The sequence below is a fragment of the Dermacentor variabilis genome, chromosome 2 (assembly GCF_050947875.1).
Source record: "Dermacentor variabilis isolate Ectoservices chromosome 2, ASM5094787v1, whole genome shotgun sequence".
NCBI classification, from domain to species: Eukaryota; Metazoa; Arthropoda; class Arachnida; order Ixodida; family Ixodidae; genus Dermacentor; species Dermacentor variabilis.
In genome coordinates, this window is record NC_134569.1 from 229,070,016 (window position 1) to 229,089,756 (window position 19,741).

Genomic DNA, 19,741 nt, shown 5'->3' on the forward strand with positions numbered 1-19,741 from the left:
TCACTTGGGATACACCCGCACATTGGCAAGAATTAGGCTAAAGTACTATTGGCAAGACTTGCGTCGATCAAGAAACGTTACAGACATGCCTGGATTGCCAGAGCCGCAAAGCCCTACCCGGAAAGCCAGCTGGACTGCTGCATCCTGTACAGATACCGCAAGCGCCGTTCGAACAAATTGGCATGGACCTTTTAGATCCGTTTCCGCTGTCTACTGCCGGAAATAGACATTAGACATTAGACATTATTTATTTCATCATAAATTTGTACATCAACATAAGCAAACAACTGTTGGGCCCATAGCCAAGGCTAGTGTGGGCCCATGTGGTATACATGCGTTTGTGCTGCGGCGATCAGGACAGTGATGAACAAATGCGTATTGATTATACATAATTGTACACGATGAGAAACAAGAGGGAAAAAAGAAAACATACATCAGTGCAACAATAGAATAGTATTACTGAAAAATATCACCACAAAGACAAAGTAACATTCTTAACTAATTCTTGAGAGATATAATCTTTTTATGGCAAATAAAAAGTTACTGGCACTCTTAACTTCTATTGGTAAAGCGTTCCATATCTTTGTACCATGATACTGAATTAGTCTTTGACCCTATGTGTTTCGGGTAACTGGTAAATTGAAATTTATGTTAGTGGCCTGTCTAGTATTTCGTGTAGGAATCACAAATATACTAAACGACAATGAGTGATTGCGACATATTATGTTATTCACTAAAATAGCAACTTTCATTTCGGAGGATAGGGTAAAGGGAAGTATTTTCAACCTGCAAAATAAATTACTGCTGCCCTGCTCAGCCACGACCTCGCCGATCAACTGTGGGTCGTCCGGCACGCCGAGGAAGCCGCCCGAGTCCAAGGACTCGAGGCCGTCACCTAGGCTGGGGTGCTCATGGCCCCACCCCGCCCAAATCGCCGGACATTTTCAATAAAGTTTTCACTACTACTGGATTCGAATGGACTAGAAAACGTCATTATCCGCACCGCTCTCTTTTGTAAGCGCAAAATTGGATCCAAATATGTTTTAAATGTGGAAGACCATGATTCGCAACAGTATGTTAAATGACAATGAAAGAGAGAAAAGTAGATTATTTTCAGTACCGAAATATCGAAGCATGCCCTCGCCTTTAAGAGCCCATAACACGCTGACGCTAGCTTCGAACATACATTATCAATGTGTGGTTTCCAGTTTAAACTACTGTCTAGTGTCACGCCCAGATATTAAATTGTGTTCACCTGCTCCAGAATGCTATTATCAAGATATATTTGCAGAGGTACACTGTTAACATGACTATGCCTAGAATGAAAAATCATGTAGTGAGTTTTAGCTTTGTTGAGTGCAAGTTTATTTGCTCCAAACCATGATGAAACACAGATTAGTTCTTTATTAGCAATCTGTATTACTTCGTGAAGTGTTTTGTCTGTAAACACTAGTGCAGTATCGTCCGCGTACATGACAGCTTTGGCAGGTGTGAGAATTGAAGGAAAATCGTTGACATACAAAGAAAATAAAATTGGTCCTAGGACTGACCCCTGCGGCACACCAGTTTTAACAAAAGAACACGAAGACGTAAAATTAGTAATTTTAACAAACTTCTGTCGGTTGGTTAAGTAACTAGAAAATAAATTGAAAGTACTGGCACTGAAACCGTAGTATTCAAGTTTCTTTAGTAGTATGGAATGAATAACTGTATCGAAAGCCTTCTTGAGGTCTAGAAATATTACTAAGGCTAATTCATTATTATGGAGTGCTTCGTTTATATGCTACGACAACTCTAGTACTGCTGAGGACGTAGAGCGACCGGTTCTGAAGCCATGCTGAGATTCATTTAAAATGTTGTTTGTGCTCAGGTACTCTTTCAATTGAATAGAAATAACCTTCTCAAGCACGGTATTAATAGCACTCAAAACAGAAATTGGTCGATAACTTCCAGGGTCATTATTAACACCACATTTATGTATAGGAGATACTTTAGCAATCTTTAGAGTTTCAGGGTATGTACCGCGTGCGATATTAAGATTGAATATGGTTGTAAGAACAGGGCAGAGGAGGTCAACGTTATCTTTTAAAACTTTGACAGTAATGCCATCGTCACCAGCCGCCTTGTTATCATTCATATCGGTTAATATATCTTGTACTAGAGTATCTTCTATTGGTTTAAGGCAAAATGTGCAGCATAATAACGGGTAATTAACATCACATGTCTGATGAGTTATACAGTCAGCTAGAACTGGCCCAACGTTGGTAAAGTATGTGTTAAACTCATCAACTTTTTCGGTGTCAATTCGGTCAGGAGCAATGTGCCTTTTCACAGGTGCACTAATTACATTGTTAATAATGTCCCACATCTTTCTAGAATTACCCTGAGCCTTACGGATCAGTTGCGCGTTAAACTCTTTTTTCCTGTTACGAATGATTGCAACGACAAAATTGCGGGAGCTACGAAACTGCTGTAAATAGTACATATTATGTCTTTGCTGTTTCCACTTCTGATACCAAGTGTCTCTTTCCTTAATGGCGCTTAATATAGTCTTAGTCATCCATGGATAATGGTCGTCACAGATTACCTTACTCGATACTCCGAAACAGGTGCTATCCAACGTGGAACAGCATCCGAAGCAGCGCGATTTCGTCGTCCTAAGGCATGGCGCTCCCGCAGTGGTCATAACAGACAGAGGATCTGCGTTCCCGGCTGCGCTTCTGGACACCCTTTTGCGATTAAGTGGTACCACCCACCGAAAGGCCACGGCTTCTCATTCCCAAACCAATGGGCTGACAGAACCTTTGACTAAGACTCTGGCAGACATGATGAGTATGTACATCGAAGTCGACCACAAGAAGTGGGACGAGGTTTTACCATACGTTACACTTGCGTATAATACGGCTCGCCAAGATACAACACGCGTGACGCCTTTAAACCTCGTTTACGGCCGGGAAATGACAACAATGTTGGACGCAATGCTGCCACACGAGTGCGGTGACGACGAGACTAGTGCCGAGGAATTTACGCAATGCGCAGAGGAAGCCAGGCTGCTTGCGCGTTTCCGAATTCAAGAACAACAGGAATACGATGCCCGACACTAAAATATTCGGCACAGACCCGTCACATACAACGTCGGTGACCAGGTGTGGGTCTGGACTCCGATTTGTCGGCGGGGGCTGTCTGAGAAGCTCCTGCGAAAATACTTCGGCCTGTATACAGTTCTGCGCCGCATCAGCGATGTGAATTATGAAGTTGTCCCCCACAGCCATAACTGCTCCAAACGCCGGCGGCATCTGACTGAGGTTGGGCACGTGCTTCGTATGAAGCCATACTTTTCCTCAGGACCTCAACTTTGCACCGTCTGTGCACAGCCTTCGGACGTTGGTGCATAGGGATGATGCCTCCTTTTCAAAGGAGGGGAAAATGCCACATCGGTATGAAGAATCGTAGGAGCGTCGTCATCAAAGTGTGCGAGCATGGGAGGCGTCTGCAGCCGTTGCCGTAGGTCGTGAAATGCCCGTTGCTGGTCTTCGCCACACACGAAGAGGACATCTTCTCTGGTGAGATCTGTTAATGGCCATGCGATGCGTGAAAATTCCGCAATAAAGCGTCGGTAGTAGGCGCAAAGGCCCCGAAAACGTCGCACGGCCTTTTTATCCGATGGCGTTGGGAAATTAGCAACGGCAGAGGTTTTATCAGGGTCATGTCGGAAACCTTCACGACTAACAACGTGACCGAGAAGTTGAAGTTCTTCAAAGCCAAAATGGCACTTTTCAGGTTTTAAAATTAGACCAGATGAGCGTATTGCTTCAAAGACCGCCTTTAGTCTCCGTAAGGGTTCCTCGAATGTGACGGAGAAAACAATCACGTTGTCGAGGTACACCAGACAGGTTTTCCATTTGAGGCCTGAGAGTACTGTGTCCATTAGTCGTTGAAACGTTGCTGGCACCGAACACAAACCGAAGGGGAGTACCTGAAATTCATAAAGTCCATCGGGAGTGTCAAAAGCGGTCTTCTCACGGTCTGTCTCAACAACTTCTAATTTCCAGTAGCCGCTTTTCAATTCCATCGACGAAAAGTAACGTGCGTTTCGTAGCCTGTCCAGTGAATCGTCGATACGTGGTAACAATATATATATATATATATATATATATATATATATATATATATATATATATATATATATGTGTGTGTGTGTGTGTGTGTGTGTGGTGTGTGTGTGTGTGTGTGTGTGTGTGTGTGTGTGTGTGTTGGTAGTGTAATCTTCCTTCGTGAAATTGTCGCCTACTTGGCTATCACTAATACTGCTTGGCCTTTCTGGCGAAACTGCAGCCTCTAGCTCTCTCTCTCTCTCTCCCTTCTTTTTGTGAGTCCGAGTGTAAGCGCTGCTGCGCATGACTGATGTTGAATGAGATTTCGAGTGAATTCAACTTGGTTTCATTTTAGTTACTGAGTGAATTGTACAGTGTTCCACAATTATCATGCACCAAGACTAAAAAATAGAGCAGTTGCGTTACTCGAAGAAACCCTAGTGCATATTGTTTCCGAAACAGAGGAGTAGACGGCAGTAAATCTTTCGTTATTCAGATTTAATTCAGTAATTCCAATGAATTATCTAACTCTAGAAGTACTGTCCTAATGTTCATAGTGTCAAGAAGACATTTGTAGGCACTCTAAAATGGCATCTAAATGCGGTGTCACTCAAGGCCGACTTACATAAAAAAAGGCCCCTAAATAAAGCGGCTCAAGTGCCGCTTTGACCACGGACGAAACGCGAAAAGCAATGAAATAAGCATAGAATGTCTCAAAATCCCGGCATTGCTCGCACCGCATCTAAAGTGTGCGCGCGAAGTTATATTTCGCGCCAGAAATTTGTTTCGGACCAAAGCCAAATTAAATTGACCGTTTTATTTTTCATGAAAGTCTGTACGTGCTGCCAAAACAGATTTGTGACACAAAATAAAAGCGAATTAAACAGACCGGAAAGCGACCAACGTGTAAAGACAATGCAAAACCGATGCGTTCAAGAAAGTAAATATACCACTTCTAAATGAGCCGAATTGACAATCTGGATGTCTGCACAAAAGAAAAAAGAAACATTAGATTTCAGTGTGCCTTTGTTATCTATGAATTGGTAGGCTCCGTTTAACACCAGCTGCTGCCTAGAGGACGTGTTCGAATAGGTCTCCCTTTGCAGCGACTCAGTACTGTGTCCGTTTTTTCACATCTTCAGTGGCTTTCTTGATGACCGACGGCGGAATTCTACGGCAGACATCCGTTATCCTTGCCTCGAACTAATCTGACATCCGTCTCTATCATGTAAGCACGATCTTTCTCATGACCCGAAAGAAAGAAATCGAGCGGAGAAAGGTCTTGTGACCTAGCCGGCCAATTTACAGGCCCGTGCCTTCCAATTTATTGCGCATGAAAAATCGGATCCAGTCAGTTTCGTGCATGGCAGCTGCTGTGTGCTAGTGCCCCATCTTGCTGATACACAAAAGTGGAAGACGTGACAGCGCGACATCGTTGAGAAACTCATCCACCACTCCTTCAAGGATTTCGTTCAGGTAACGCTGTCCAGTCAGTGTGTGATCGAAGGGGATGGGACTGATTACACGAGCGGCGAAAATTTCGAACAACACATTGAGCGACCACTGGTACTGGCGCCGATTACGCTTTACCCAGTGTATATTGGAGTCCCTCCAATAGTGTGCATTTTGCAAATTTACCTGGGCATTTCTACGAAAATCGGCTTCATCTGTGCACATGATCTCGCTCAAGAAGATTCTAGGCTTATCAGCTTTTGTGAGGACCCAATTCGAGAAATCTAGATGATTCTACAGGTCCCTGTCTTTTATGCATTGGTGCTGGCTCAGGTGGTACGGGTGAAAGGCCGTCATTTAGGATCCTCCAAACTGATGACCAGGAAACTGATGGCTGGGCGGCCAGGACCCGCACGCTAACATGAGGGTTTGAGGCCATAATTGCCAGAACATCCATGCGTATAGGCTAGGACTCAAAGGTGGAGTCCTCCGCCGCTGTTTCTTGAAGCTGCCGGTTTGTCTCAGGTTTCCATAATTACTGATGATAGCGGATGCGTTTGGTATATACCGCTACACTTCCATGACTGATATGTATATTTGCGGCGTTCTTCTTGTTTCCATTTGCAGATCCGAAGGTAAGGATCATGTTGACCTTCTGCTCATTAGAAAAAGACATGGCGACTTGGACGAAACACAACGCACCTTTAAACCTTTGCACTGACGTTGACAATTCGCTTTTGTGGTGATAGGTATTGCGGGAAAAAAAAGAAATCCGTGCACTTTATCTACGATAAGACAACAGCTATCACAGCTTGATTTTCAGCTGACACCAAACGCGACGTGTTAGTTCGGCCAGGGCGCGGCAGATAAGGCACCAGGTCGATCACGATGTTTTTTCTTTATTTCATTTATTTAGTTCTGAATAACTCAGAGGGAGCCTGTTCGAGGGCGCTGCTTTAGATGCGCGTGCATGCGCAGTCACGTGATCTTTTTTTAATATTTCGCGGGGGTTGATTTCAGTCAGAAAAAAAAATAGTATGCAATTAGTACGTCGCTGAAAATGCCGCAGTTAGATGTCCCTTGGCTCTGCCTTCAAATGCCTCATTGACATTTTGATAATCAGGATAGTACATAATTCATTACCATTAACTAATTAAAACTCAATAACGAAAAAATTAGTGGCAGCTACTCCGCTGTACTGTAAACAATATGCACAAGGTTTTCTTCGATTAACACATTGCCTTTATTTAATTTTGGTGCATGATAGTTAATTGCGATACCCTCTATATATTAATGACGTTTACATGCAAGTGACAATGTTTCCCTCCCTAATAAATACCATAAATTATTAGAAATGTTTTTTCATGAGTCGTGAGCATTGCTTACTAGAAAGAGAAGCAATACTAGTCTCCCGCAACATACACGTGCATTTCACGCGCCATTGACAAAAAGAGTCTGTCGAACGCCCCCCCCCCCCACCCTCCCCCCCCCTGCCACACACGCACCCCGTAGACGGCGCCTATGGTAGTAATTATGGCTGCTTTGTGCAATACAGGGTCCTGACTATTTGGCTGCGCGTGTCTAAGCCTTGCACGGCGCATCAGTACCAGTTCCGTCTCGTTCGGAAAGACTTCTCCGATGCATGAGATAGACAGCCGAGACCGTGAACTGTTTGGTGTACCTCACTCCAGGCGCAACTAGTGAATTCGCAGTAAGTGCTGAAAGCTTTTTTTTTTTTTTGTTTTCTTATTTTCTTTTTTTTTCAACTATCTTAAGTGCTGTTCAATTCCGCCGAAGATATATCGTGTATCTAGCCGCGTTCATGGCCGCTTGCGTACGGGAGACTCCGAAGCCACGATGTTAGAACCATTGCGAAATACTGTGCCGTGCCACCTGCCGCGATCAGTGGAACCCGTATACCGCGGATAATACAAGCATGTTTTGAGGCATTTGAGATATACTAAATGGACTTAAACTGACTCTGCCGACATGCCTCGCGCTGACTTTATAGTGAAAGCCCCCCCCCTCCCCCCTAAAAGAATTGTAGCGCTAAAGGAAGGGAAAAGGGGATGAGGTTTGCAGTAGCACGCAAACAATAAGAAAAAAAATAACGTGACGACAACAGTTGTAAAGTTCACACATAGATTTTCATCAAGTAAAAAAATAAAAATGTCGCAGTTTGCGCCCAGTTATTTCTCTTATATTTGCACTTATATTCGTTTTCGCGGGTCTCCGTTTGTAATCCTGTAGATCACGAGCATGTATTTGAAACTGTGAAAGGTTGTCGGTACGCCTGTAGGGTTACCCTAGCCGAGTTCACAGCCATCTGCCACACTTCCCCCCACAACGCCACACTTCCATGACTGATATATATATATTTGCGGCGTTCTTCTTGTTTCCATTTGCAGATCCCAAGGCAAGGATCATGTTGACCTTCTGCTCATTAGAAAAATACACGGCGACTTGGACGAAACACCAATGCACTTTTAAACCTCTGCACTGACGTTGACATTCGCTTTTGCGGTGATAGGTATTGCGGGAAAAAAAAAAGAAATCCGTGCACTTTATCTACGCTAAGACAACAGCTATCACAGCTTGATTTTCAACTAATACCAAACGCGACGAGTTACTTCGGCCAGGACGTGGCAGATAAGACACCAGCTCGATCACGGTGTTTTTCTTTATTTCCTTTATCTCGTTCTGAATAACTCAGAGGGAGCCTGTTCGAGTGCGCTGCTTTAGATGCACGTGGATGGTGATCGCGTATGTCTCTACCACATATATACCCGAGCAGAAAAGAATAAAGCTTTGCTAGTCTCCGATTTTTCTAAAGCAGATGATGTTGCAGTATTGAACTATTTAGAGGAAGGTTATGATGATATCGGCCATTTTATTTCGCTAAATACTACGTCAGGAAATGATGCTTGCGAGAAGTTTAAAAGTGTGGTATTGAAATCAATAGCACTATTTGTTCCCTAGCGCCCCAAGAAAGTTAACAGGAAAAAACCTTGGATTACACGGAGAATAATTAATAAAAAGCGTCTCCTGAAACGGATGAGGTCTAGAAAATTCTCTACAAGAACACGTCACTGTATATTCATTCCGCTTCACAGGAACTTAAAATGGAAATTATTAAAGCGAAACGTTGTTACATGAATAAAATACTTACCAATTTTATTAAATCTTCTCCGGGAAAACTTTGGAAGTACATTTCAGGGCCCAAATCCGGCATTCAATTTCTGACAAGTGAAAATAAGACTCACGAACCGCTCTGAAATGGCTTGCCTCGTCAATGAATATTTTTAATCGGTTTTCACATAGGATGATGGTTCTACACCCCAAGCAGTACATTCCACTAGGCACTGTACATCTGAACCAACTATTAGACAAGACGGCATTGTGAACCTGCTACTTAAACTAGATGAGAAAAAATGTCCTGGCCCTGATAAAATTCCCTACGCTTTTTTAAAGAAATACCCCGAGTCGTGTTCATGTTTCCTTTCAGATATCTATACGAAATCTCTAGAATCTGGTGACGTTCCGAGACACTGGAGGCGGGCTAAGGTAGTACCGATTCACAAACATGACGTCACTAATTACCGACCCACGAGGTCGCGGGATCGAATCCCGGCCACGGCGGCCGCATTTCGATGGGGGCGAAATGCGAAAACACCCGTGTGCTTAGATTTAGGTGCACGTTAAAGAACCCCAGGTGGTCAAAATTTCCGGAGTCCTCCACTACGGCGTGCCTCATAATCAGAAAGTGGTTTTGGCACGTAAAACCCCAAATATTATTATTATTAATTACCGACCAATCTCTTTGACAAGTACATGTTGCAAAACGCTAGAGTACATCCTAACTACTCACCTAACTAAATTTGTGGAAGAGAACGATATTTTGGGTAAAAACCAGCATGGCTTTCGCCGAGGGTTCTCCACAGTCACTATTCTCACTGAAGTTACGCATGAAATCGGTCAATGTATTGATGGAAGGGGTCAAATAGATATGATCTTTATCGACTTGCGCAACGCATTCGACAGAATATCCCACAGAAAGCTGCTTATGAAGCTGTCTCATTTCTTAGGTAATACCCAGCTATTAAAATGGATTGAGGCATATTTGTCAGAAAGGGAACAATTTGTTTCATTAAATTCTGTAGGCACTACGAATAAACCAGTTTGATCGGGTGTGCCGCAAGTATTCTATTATAGACCCTTTACTTTTTTCCATTTATATTAGTGATATGGAAGCAGGTTTTTCGCCGCAAATATCCATCAAGCATTCTGCAGATTACACCATTATATATGCTAAAATATGCACTCCTAATGATCGCCAGAAGCTTAGTTACCATTTACAAAAAGTCAGTCTCTGGTGTGATGAATGGCAAATGGAACTGAATGCATCAAAAACTGTTTGTGTGCGTATGACGCGTAACACAGATCCTTTAATTTTCCCCTACAGCATTAACGGAGCCGAATTATCTGAGGTTAAGGAATTTAAATACCTAGGAATTCATCTCACACATGATTTGATTGGTCGGTACATGTCGACAACATCTGTAATAAGGCCATGTGCACACTTTGGTCATTACGACGAAAACTTCACGACGCCACCCTAGAGGTAAAAACAATGGCCTACAAAATGACTGTACTTCCTGTACTGACTTATGCAAGCCATGTTTGGGAGCCGTACGCTCAACAAAACGCACTAAAATGTGAGCGCGAACAAAACAGTGCCTTCAGGTTTATTTTTAACACATACGCTAGAACCCAGTCCGTCACCGAACTTAGAGATAGAGCTGGCCTCATGACTGTCAAGCAAAAAATGCAGCTTAACCGGCTGACATTCTTTTTCCACATATTAAGCGGAGACTATAAAGTAAAGTTAGAAAAACACATCACATTAGAGAGACCTGCTAACCCCAGAACAAAGCATCCAAAACATATTAAACAACTTAATTATAAAACAGGATCCTTCAAAAATTCGTTCCTGGTTCGAAGCATAGACCATTGGAACAACTTGCGACATGATATAGTAGAATGTACTGATTTGTAATCTTTTGTAAAGGCTGTTACCAATTATTTGTAAACGGTTGAGAATACGTTTTATTGTTAGCTGTTTGTCGGTTGCAGTTGTTTCCGCGCGTTACTTTTTCGTTGACCCATATAGTGCTATAGCTTATTCATTGTAACTCATGTTGTTTATTGCTTTATATTTGTTTATATGTTGTGCCTTCCTATCCTGATTGCTTTCTATAGAATCGTTTAAACATCTACTATGTCTAGTTTGATGACAGCAATGTAATGGCAATTCCTGTCTTGACTTGTGCTGACAGTATGAATAAATAAATAAATAAAAAATCTGCGCACGTGCGATTCCGGAACAGCGAGGCCAGCACTGTTCAGAAATCGTTCTATATTGAGTTATCCACATCTATCCTTAACACATTTATCGTGAATAAATAACATACGTTTTTAGGCACGTGGGGCCCTCTGGGCTGAACTTATTTATTTATTTATTTATTAGTACCTCAAAGGCCCCATTGAAGGGGTATTGCATGAGGGGGTAGAATTTCAGCAGTACATTGCTTCTATGGACGATCTGAATCGTCGCTGTGGGCTTTGAATGAGGAGCCCATACACGGCGCGTCCGCTCGTAGCAACCGTGAAACCGGTTCCCTCCTGGAAGCGGCGAGTGCGTTTTCTGAAACGCTGCCTTCTGCAGAAGACGACAAGTGGTGGCACATGCAGTGGCGTAGCTAGGTCGTCTGGCACCCGGGGCCCTTAGCTCTTCTGTCACACCCCCCCCCCCCTACCCCAGGTGTAATCGAGGAATGCGAGGATATCGACACTTTTCGGGCGTCTTCAGACGTATATGACACCTCCCCCCCCCCCTACTGGCCCCGTGCACCCCTCCCCCTCCCCCCGTTGCTGCGCCACTGGACACATGTTTATGCTTGCGCCGTCGTGGCAGCAGCTCGCATTCCCATAAGCGCTGGCGAAGTTCCACTTTTTTCTCAGAAACCAGGCAATCAAGTGCGCCAAGTGTTATACTAAACGGAGTCGACGGCAAAATGCGACCGTTTTGCAAAATTTGAGCGAGAACAGTACAGCGGTGCATGCGCAAAACCTTTCTTTGAATACGCGCAGCCAAATATTCAGGACCCTGTGTAAATGCTAACCCAGCGCGTGTGCCATTATCGTCCCTGCTACGTATTATTGATACTGTAAGGGTATACCTTGAACGCAGAAATTAAGTCAGACATCAAGTGCATCAGGCGGGTCATAATGGGAGCGAATGTCTCAGCCGTCGTGGCATTTTCAGCCACTTGGCTGGGCCGAACGGCGCTAGCTCTCGGGGACGGAACGCGTCAGTTTCCACGGCGTCGGCGTTCGCAGCGCGTTCCTCTCGCATCTCTCTATGCCGATGTCTCAGACAACAGTTCCCGACTGGTGGCGAAACGGCGGAAGGCGGAAGACAGCATTTTTCGATGCACACGGCAAGCCGCACCTTATTTATTATCCAGCCGCGGTGACACAGTTAACGATGTGGTATCACAGAATGCATAAAGTTACCACTGCCCCTAGACCATTCTGCACCGATGTCTAGTGCTCGTGGAGCGTTAGGGCCCCGAACTTGCATCAGCTTTGCGCCCGCACTCACAAAAAATTCCCAAGACCAGACGGCAGCAAATCGTGATGTCCGACATAGTTACAATCGAAGGAGGCTGGTCAGTGGCAAACAGCACTTACAAACTAAAGCTTCGTGCGGCCCTTCACACCGCGGCCTTTGCAGCAGCGCAACTATAATTTACACAAGAAAACAGGTTTTTGCACGAAGTACTTGAGAGATATTAGTTGCAAATGAAAACAAGTTGAAAGCAAGGCAACCCATGTATGCCGGCGTTGTTGCGTCTCAGCACTGCTTCGCGCTCGTCAAACTGACCCAAGTCCGCGATCGCAATCTGCATCGCGAAATGCGTCAGTGCAAGCATCGTGAAATCCAGTGTGGAGCTGTACCTGAGGTTCTCGACGAATCGGTTGGCGGGCAGCAGCTGGAAGAAAGAGCAGAGGAAGTTGATCCTGCCGTAGATCAGTCCCCACGGCATTCCCAGCAGCTGGCCAAAGAAGTACATGTTCTCCGCGATGGTGAAGTCCTCGTGCAGAGCGAGCTCCTGCACCACACCGGCACAAAATGGCGCGCATGTTCAGCCTCCCTGTATATATATACACAAACTAGAGAGTACGACAGGGCACACAAGGTATACCGCTGATGTTCCGCTTTACACACGTACTGTGCGTGTCGCGCGTAATATGGCCGACCAGAGGTGTTCGAGGAATTACTGCTTCCGTTCTCTCACGAAAACCTTGCTCGCATATAGCAGTCGCCTAAATGAATACTACGCAGGACATGAAATTTGATGTATGACGCGTGCGCGTTAGGTCGTTTCTGTTGCAGCGCTCCAGACTTGTGCCTGCGTGCTTGTGTATTGTGCATACGAGCCGCTGTCATAGGAATTGATCGCCCAACTCTTCAAAAACGAGAGTCTAATACATGCAGATAAACAACATGCTCAGCACATAAATACTCACGAGGAGTGTACAGTGTTCTTACGCATAGTTTACTAATGCCTTCTAAAACGAACTAACAATTAAAAACGGCACTATGCTCATTCGAAATGTCATCTAACGGTAAAAAGACAAGATTTATTGCAGTTCAACCATACGCAAACAGCGCTGTAGGTGGTGTAGTCGCGTTAGAACATGATACCATCGATGCCTTATTCTGGTGCTCGCTCGGGCGCACCGATATATACATTTACGATTTTGCTGGAGCGTTTTACTGCAGTCGAAATAAACGCTTGCTACTGCATGGAAAGTTTTCTACGGGGCCTCTTACGCTTCTCAGTGGCACCGCGGGGGATGGTGCGAGTGCACAGAGGCGCAGTCTTGCGCCAATGTTCTGTTCTGTTGGCTCACCGAAAAGCCCTGTGAATCCAATCCAATTTCACGCCTGCGATTTCTTCTATTTCGCGCGTTCCTTTGGTCACTCGTTTAAACAAATTCTGAGAACGGGCGGGCCGACGTTCGCAATGCTCGTCCCAATAGCACGCGTGCAAGCAAGAACCCGCAACAGCAGCGAATTTGTCGGTGCGCTTCAAGGGGGCAATGCGCCCGGCTGCATGTCGCCTGTGCCCGCCATTATGCTTTCAAGTGCACCTTAAGGTCTGAGAATGCAAGAATTTAACACATCATCGCATGTCACGTCACGTTCTTCGGTCGGAAGGCAATTACCATGCTTAGTGAGCACTGAGGTTTTAAAGCAGAAAGTCCGACGCTAAACAGCTGCACTCTAGTTGCACTGAGCCGTGGTTATGACTCTCCCAAAAGGTTTCTTGGGTGCGTCATGGCTCTGTATTACGATGCCTGTAATTGTAATACAGCTGAAACTAGATTTAACGAAGGGATGAGCGCGCTGGAATTATTCCGTTAAATTGGGAAGTTCGTAAAATCGAGAAAGTCATTTTTTAGTCTTTCAAAATCTCAATATTGTAACGTAGCGACACGCAAAGGCTACCGCGCGGCATTGTATTTGCCACTAATCCAACCATCTGCCGCATAAACCATGAAATAACGAAAGCAACCATCGCCACCCCTATCGAAGCGGTGTTGAGTCGGCTGTTACGTCCATGGGCGCGGCGTGCAGCCTCTACAAAACAGAGCAAGGGATATGACCATGGCGCCTAGATGTTCTAACACCATAGCTTTAGAGCACACGCTAGAAGAAGAGCCCGTATGCGTCAAAATGAGAAAGAAGTCACCTCTTTCTTTTACTAAGTTATTTCAGGAAAAACTTCGTTAAATCGAGTTCGGCCAAGTTTGTTTCGTTAATTCGGGTTGATGATAACACTGAACCCTATGGATACCTGCCGGGGAATGTAAATTTCTTCGTTAGATCGGGAACTTCATAAAATCTTGTTTCGTTAGATCGAGTTTTAACTGTAACATGGCGAGCAACGCAGAATGCGGAACACTTATTACAGACAATACATGCATGCACTTTGTCCTGCATCACTTATCCTGCCGTCCGTCGCGTCTGCGCTGCTCGACATGCTCAACGTGCACCAGTAAGTCTAGCGACACACGTAGACCAACACGGCTTGCTCTGCGCAGAGGAAGCTGTCGAAGAGGCTCGTGGTCGACACGAAACACGCGTCTAACCTTAAGTCTGGTAACACTCGCGGTTACGGCTTCTTTCGTCAGCTCATCGGCTGCAAAAATAAAAAAGTGCCAGCGTTGATTTGCGCAGAAACCACGCACTTTGCAACAGGCATGCTTCGTATAAAGGGTTGTGTACTTGCGTCTAGCAGCGCACCTGCGGCATAAACCCCACGGCCGGTCCAGGCACGAGTCCTTGGTGCAGCTGCTTGCCGAACACCAGCACCATGCCAGAGTTCGGCTTGCACAGGCCGACCAGGCACTTCAGCAGGCTCGTCTTGCCGCAGCCACTGGCGCCTAGGAGGCCGTAGCTGCACGCGCGAGGTTTCCAAGGCGCGATCGAGAGGCCGCCACGATCAGTAATATACGTTTGGCACAACTGCATCTCTGACTGCAGACGTGTACTAGACACACTCGAGGTCAAACGGAGTATGAAAACACAGGCAAAAGAAACATACGGGGCTGACGCTGCCATGTGCCCTACTTTGCAAGTTTTCTTTTTCGTTTTTTTTTCGTTGTTTCATCTTGAGCATGTCGCACCAACCTGTCCAAGTAGCCACCGGGCTTGTGTGCTGTGTTCTTTATCCTGTGCTTCATCTGTTCGCAATGTGATCTTCGCGTGCTGTTTATGTTACGCATGCTTAGTTTCCGACAGGAGTGCAGAGCATACTTGGGTTCCCCGTTGACGTAGACCAGCTGCTTACGTTTATTTGGCGGTAAATTTTGGAGTGTGCATTGTTAAAAGAAAAAAAAAGAATGCTGCACAATGGACACTCTGCAAAAAAGCTACTGCGCATGCGTGAGCACGCCGCTTGCGGGTTGGAAAGCTAGCAGAGGTCTCCTCGCCTGACCGGGCCTTCCTGCACGCTCAGGCAAGCTCCAGTGCCCGCGTTTCCCAATGCCCTGCCAGCCCAGTGCGTCGCGTATGGATGTACGAATAATTACGGGAATAGCGACGGTAGTTCTCGGTTTCCGTCCGAGTAGCGGTGCCCACTAAAGAGAACATCGTGGGTGACCACCGTAAAGCGATTAAATGCGACTCAGCACGGCAGCATAACGTGCACTCAAGGACTTTCTGCGAGAAAGTTATAACAGGTATACGTCATGAATTTTTGCCTGCAGTTAGTCCTTTGTATTAATATTGGCCCTTCTTCAATTTTAGTGCCAGCCTTCAAACTTTTCTAGTCACGTTGACCACGTGACAACTGTCTTCACGTATATACCCGAACTTCCGGAGAGGCTGCAGTGCGGCGGCGCGGTCGTTGGACAAAGAGGCGTGCAACAGCACGTACGACAGCGAAACAGGATTTCAGTGCGGCAGGCGCGCGGCGGCATCGGCTAGTGGATTCAGAGCGCGCTCTCGCGCTCGGTGTGCGCGCTCGTAGTTCTCGAGAACCCGGGCACGAACGGTACTACGACTTTGAGGTGGTCCCGTAGCGCTCGTCACCCGTTTCGTGACAGAGCGTTGGTAGCGAAGACTCCGAGTCAGGCGTCGGTGAGAATAACAAAAGGGACTTTATACACTATATACAGGTCATTATACAGGACAAGATCGGATCTGCACTGGGGCCGAGAGCTCACAGCAAACGCGACTGTTCCCGCTCGGCGACGTCCGGCGAGACTGCAACGCGACACACATCTCACTCCACTCGAGAGCGGCACTCGGCTCCCGGTGGGTCGGTGGATCCGGTTCTCCAGGCGGCGGCGTCGGGGCTTATAAAGCCCCGAGAAACGATTGTTACTCAAACGGTCCAATACAAAGCCAGCACTCGACGGTCGTCCGAGAGGTCCAACCAGCGACAGGGCTGGCCACCCGCTTCAAAGTTGCCGTGCGCGGTGACCTCCAGGGAAAAGGAAATACGGCGCCGGGCTGTCTAGCACTTTGTTGCACGTTTGGACATGTCGCTTGCCGATGCTTCTCCTCAGGACTCCGCTGCCTGATGGCTCAGCATCTTGACTTGTCAAGGGAGAGTTAGGGCGCTGTGCCTTTCGGCGCAGCCCCACGTTTGTCCAAAGGGCGTTCGCAGGATAAATTCTGCATCTTGTAGATTCGGAATCCGGGCTGGTGGTAATGGCACAACAACGGGCTCGCTCCGTCGGTGCAAACCGAGCGCGCGTGCGCGCGCCAGCCAACACACGCGTTTTTATTGCGAGAAGAAATGAACATCAAGGGCCGTATTTGCTGACGTTTATTTTTTAAGATCGTGTCATACCGTCCCGCATAGGCGTATCTACCGTGAGGGGGGCGGCACTTGCCCCCCTCCCCCCACTGTCATAAGTGCAGAGGCAAAGTATGTCATTTGCCCCCCTCCCTCCTCCCCCCCACACACACTGTTGAAAGCGGCTACTTTCGGCTGCATGCTGGATAGTTCAACAAAAATACAGCTGAAGCTAACTTTTCTTTCTTAATAGAGAGAGGGAGAGAAAGAGAGAAGGAAAACGGGGCAGAGCCACCACATCAGTGATGCTCTTCTTTACTACGCATCCTCTGCTTGCACAGCGAGGGTTGCCTCTTGTCCGTTCTCGGAACGCACCGTAGCGGACGGCGCGCGGGATTGACAACACGCGTTTGCGTTGCGCAGAAGGCCTGGCGCTGGGAAGTTCCCGCCGTAGCAAATGTCAGCTGGCGCAACTTGCATCATTTCCAGTTCTTTGGGACCGCTATATCCGTATTCGAATCAGCTTGCTAGATTTAACCTGCGGGCGAGGGGAGGTTCGGATAAAGCACTATAACTAGCTGCGCCCAGAGATTGCGTGCCTTACGGCATGAAATCATAGGATTCTCACATGCCGGAACTATTTATCTCTGTCCAGAGATAACACACAAGGCGTGGCAGTCCCTGCATATTATCATCGTGAAAAGTCTAATGAATCTCCTACAGGTATAACTGTCCAATTTAATTGTCTTATCGCGATTTATCGTAGATGGGCTCGTGAAACTGGCGTTGGTCTAACGTGCAAAGCAGTTTCAGTACCTTTTTTTTTTCTAAAGGCAAGTGTCACTTCTTACTTCGACGTTTTCATTTTCAGGCTGTTTCTAAATAAGAGTTAAACTATAACATGTTTCCAGAAAGAAGAGGAAAAGGCAGATATTTAGTACTTTCAAAGAATGAAGGCCACTTTTCGGTGAGGTGTACTGAAAATTTGCAATGTGTAGGTTTCTTATGTGCTGTGAAAACAGTTAATGAATAATCGCTTTCTGCCATTTTTATGCGTTATACATATCATTTAGTTTTCTCCCACGGTAACCTCAGTAAAATATGCGGGGCACAGTATATTCGAAGTACCAAGCAATGTTCTGATAGACCAGCGAGATATGTTTGTTTTGCGTAGGTTCATTACAGCCTTTGTAGAAAGTTTATTGAAGCGTTCCAAGGTGTCGTACTGCCAATAATAGAAATTGCCATACTCCTAAAACAACAGCACAAAAGACGGTTCAATTCCCGTGAAAATAGGGAAAATTTTCAGCGCAATGCGTTGCGAAACTTTCACTTTCCTGCTTTAAATGCAACTGTGGCAGATAATTACTAACCCCTCGTTTTTTTCATGTATTTTACGACACTCGTAGTTTGTTTCTCCGCTGTCCTCAGTGACTTAAACAAGGCATCTTGTTTATATTTCCGAAAAATGAGGGGCATGGTATGGCCAATGTGTAGGCAATGTTCCGAATGGGTGGGTGTTAAATGCGCATTTTCTAGCAGAATATGTACGCAAATTATCCATAGCGTTATTAGTCTGTTTTACCAAAGCTGCAAAACTTAGACGGCTGCGATGCGTAATTACGACTACAACTGAGGTGAAATTTTGCGAACATAAGGGGAACAATAGGCCAACTTTATTTGCGATAGTAAATGAGCGTTCATAAACTACCAGGTTAAACAAATGTTAAGCAAGTGTATCAACGTATCACGCTGCTGCTACTAGCTGGGCTTCCCAATGTTCCAAGAGAACTCTGCGTTTCAGATATTTTTTACTTTGAAGGAGCACGCAGCACTTTAGGCGCAATGTCACGCTTAGCTTTAACGTTTCTAGCTCATTTAGACGCGTTAAGAATAGTTATTGTACTCTCAACTTTTTACTTTTACTGTTTCATGCGTGATATATTAGTTTCGCTCAGAAAACAAAAGGAGGCCGCTTCGTTATGTTTGGTGACTAAGAACGAGTTAATGGGTGATGTGCAGGTCAGGCTCAAAATAGATAAGGAATTGGGGCTTTCGCAATAATTTACGTATGCAAGCACTCTAGGGTGTTATGAGCGTGTCTAACGAGCCAGGAAGAGTTGAGCCCGCTGCCCTGGCAGAACTATAAAAACCAAATAGGTGAAATTTAGCGAAAATTAGTGATATGCTGTGGAAGCTCTCTGTGCGAAGATAAATGAGGTTGTATGAAGCGCAGCTTTTGTAAAAAATTCTTATTCAAGTGTTAGACTGTGTGATATGGCCGCTATCAGCTATGCTACCTAATGTCCCGACATAGCTGTTGGGTACAACAGGTTTATATATTGTGGAAAAGAGATGGGGGGCATATTAACTGCAATATCTGACAAAATTTTTACGTTCCCGGACCTCTTAGAATCGTTGCAAATAATTACTAAGCCATCTCTTTTCTTTCCCTGCCTTCAGGCGCTATAACACGGTCCGTCTTGATTTGAGCGATGCCCTCGCTGAACTGAACAAGGAATTTTGCTTATATTTGGCGAAAATAAAGAGCGCGTTATGGGCAATATGTAGGTAAGCTTCAAAGGTAGGGGACTATAAATCACATTTGCAGCAAATTACGCATTCAAGTGAGCTCGAACTTTATGTATGCGTTTGGCGAACAAAGAATTTATACCGTCGTTGCCTTGAGGAACTGTGAACTCAGCCGACATCAAATCTAGCGGGAACTGAGGCAGGTGGGGCAGGGAGGGAGCAAGGACACCATGGTAAATCATCAAGCTAGCAACGAACTAGCCCTTCTAAGTCTCTTAACCATGG

At 45.6% G+C, this 19,741-nt stretch overlaps 1 protein-coding gene across 1 annotated transcript in view; it reads right to left on the reverse strand.

Annotated features, from left to right (window-relative positions):
* Window positions 1–15,362, reverse strand: part of LOC142570716 (ABC transporter G family member 23-like) — an 80,722-nt gene extending 65,360 nt beyond the window's left edge. Inside the window, exons 1-3 of the mRNA XM_075679061.1 lie at window positions 15,310–15,362; window positions 14,923–15,076; window positions 12,567–12,721 (exon numbers count right to left, since the gene is read on the reverse strand). Coding sequence (XP_075535176.1) covers window positions 12,567–12,721; window positions 14,923–15,076; window positions 15,310–15,362 — 362 coding nt within the window. The remainder of the gene's footprint in view (window positions 1–12,566; window positions 12,722–14,922; window positions 15,077–15,309) is intronic.
* Between the last annotated feature and the right edge of the window lie 4,379 nt (window positions 15,363–19,741).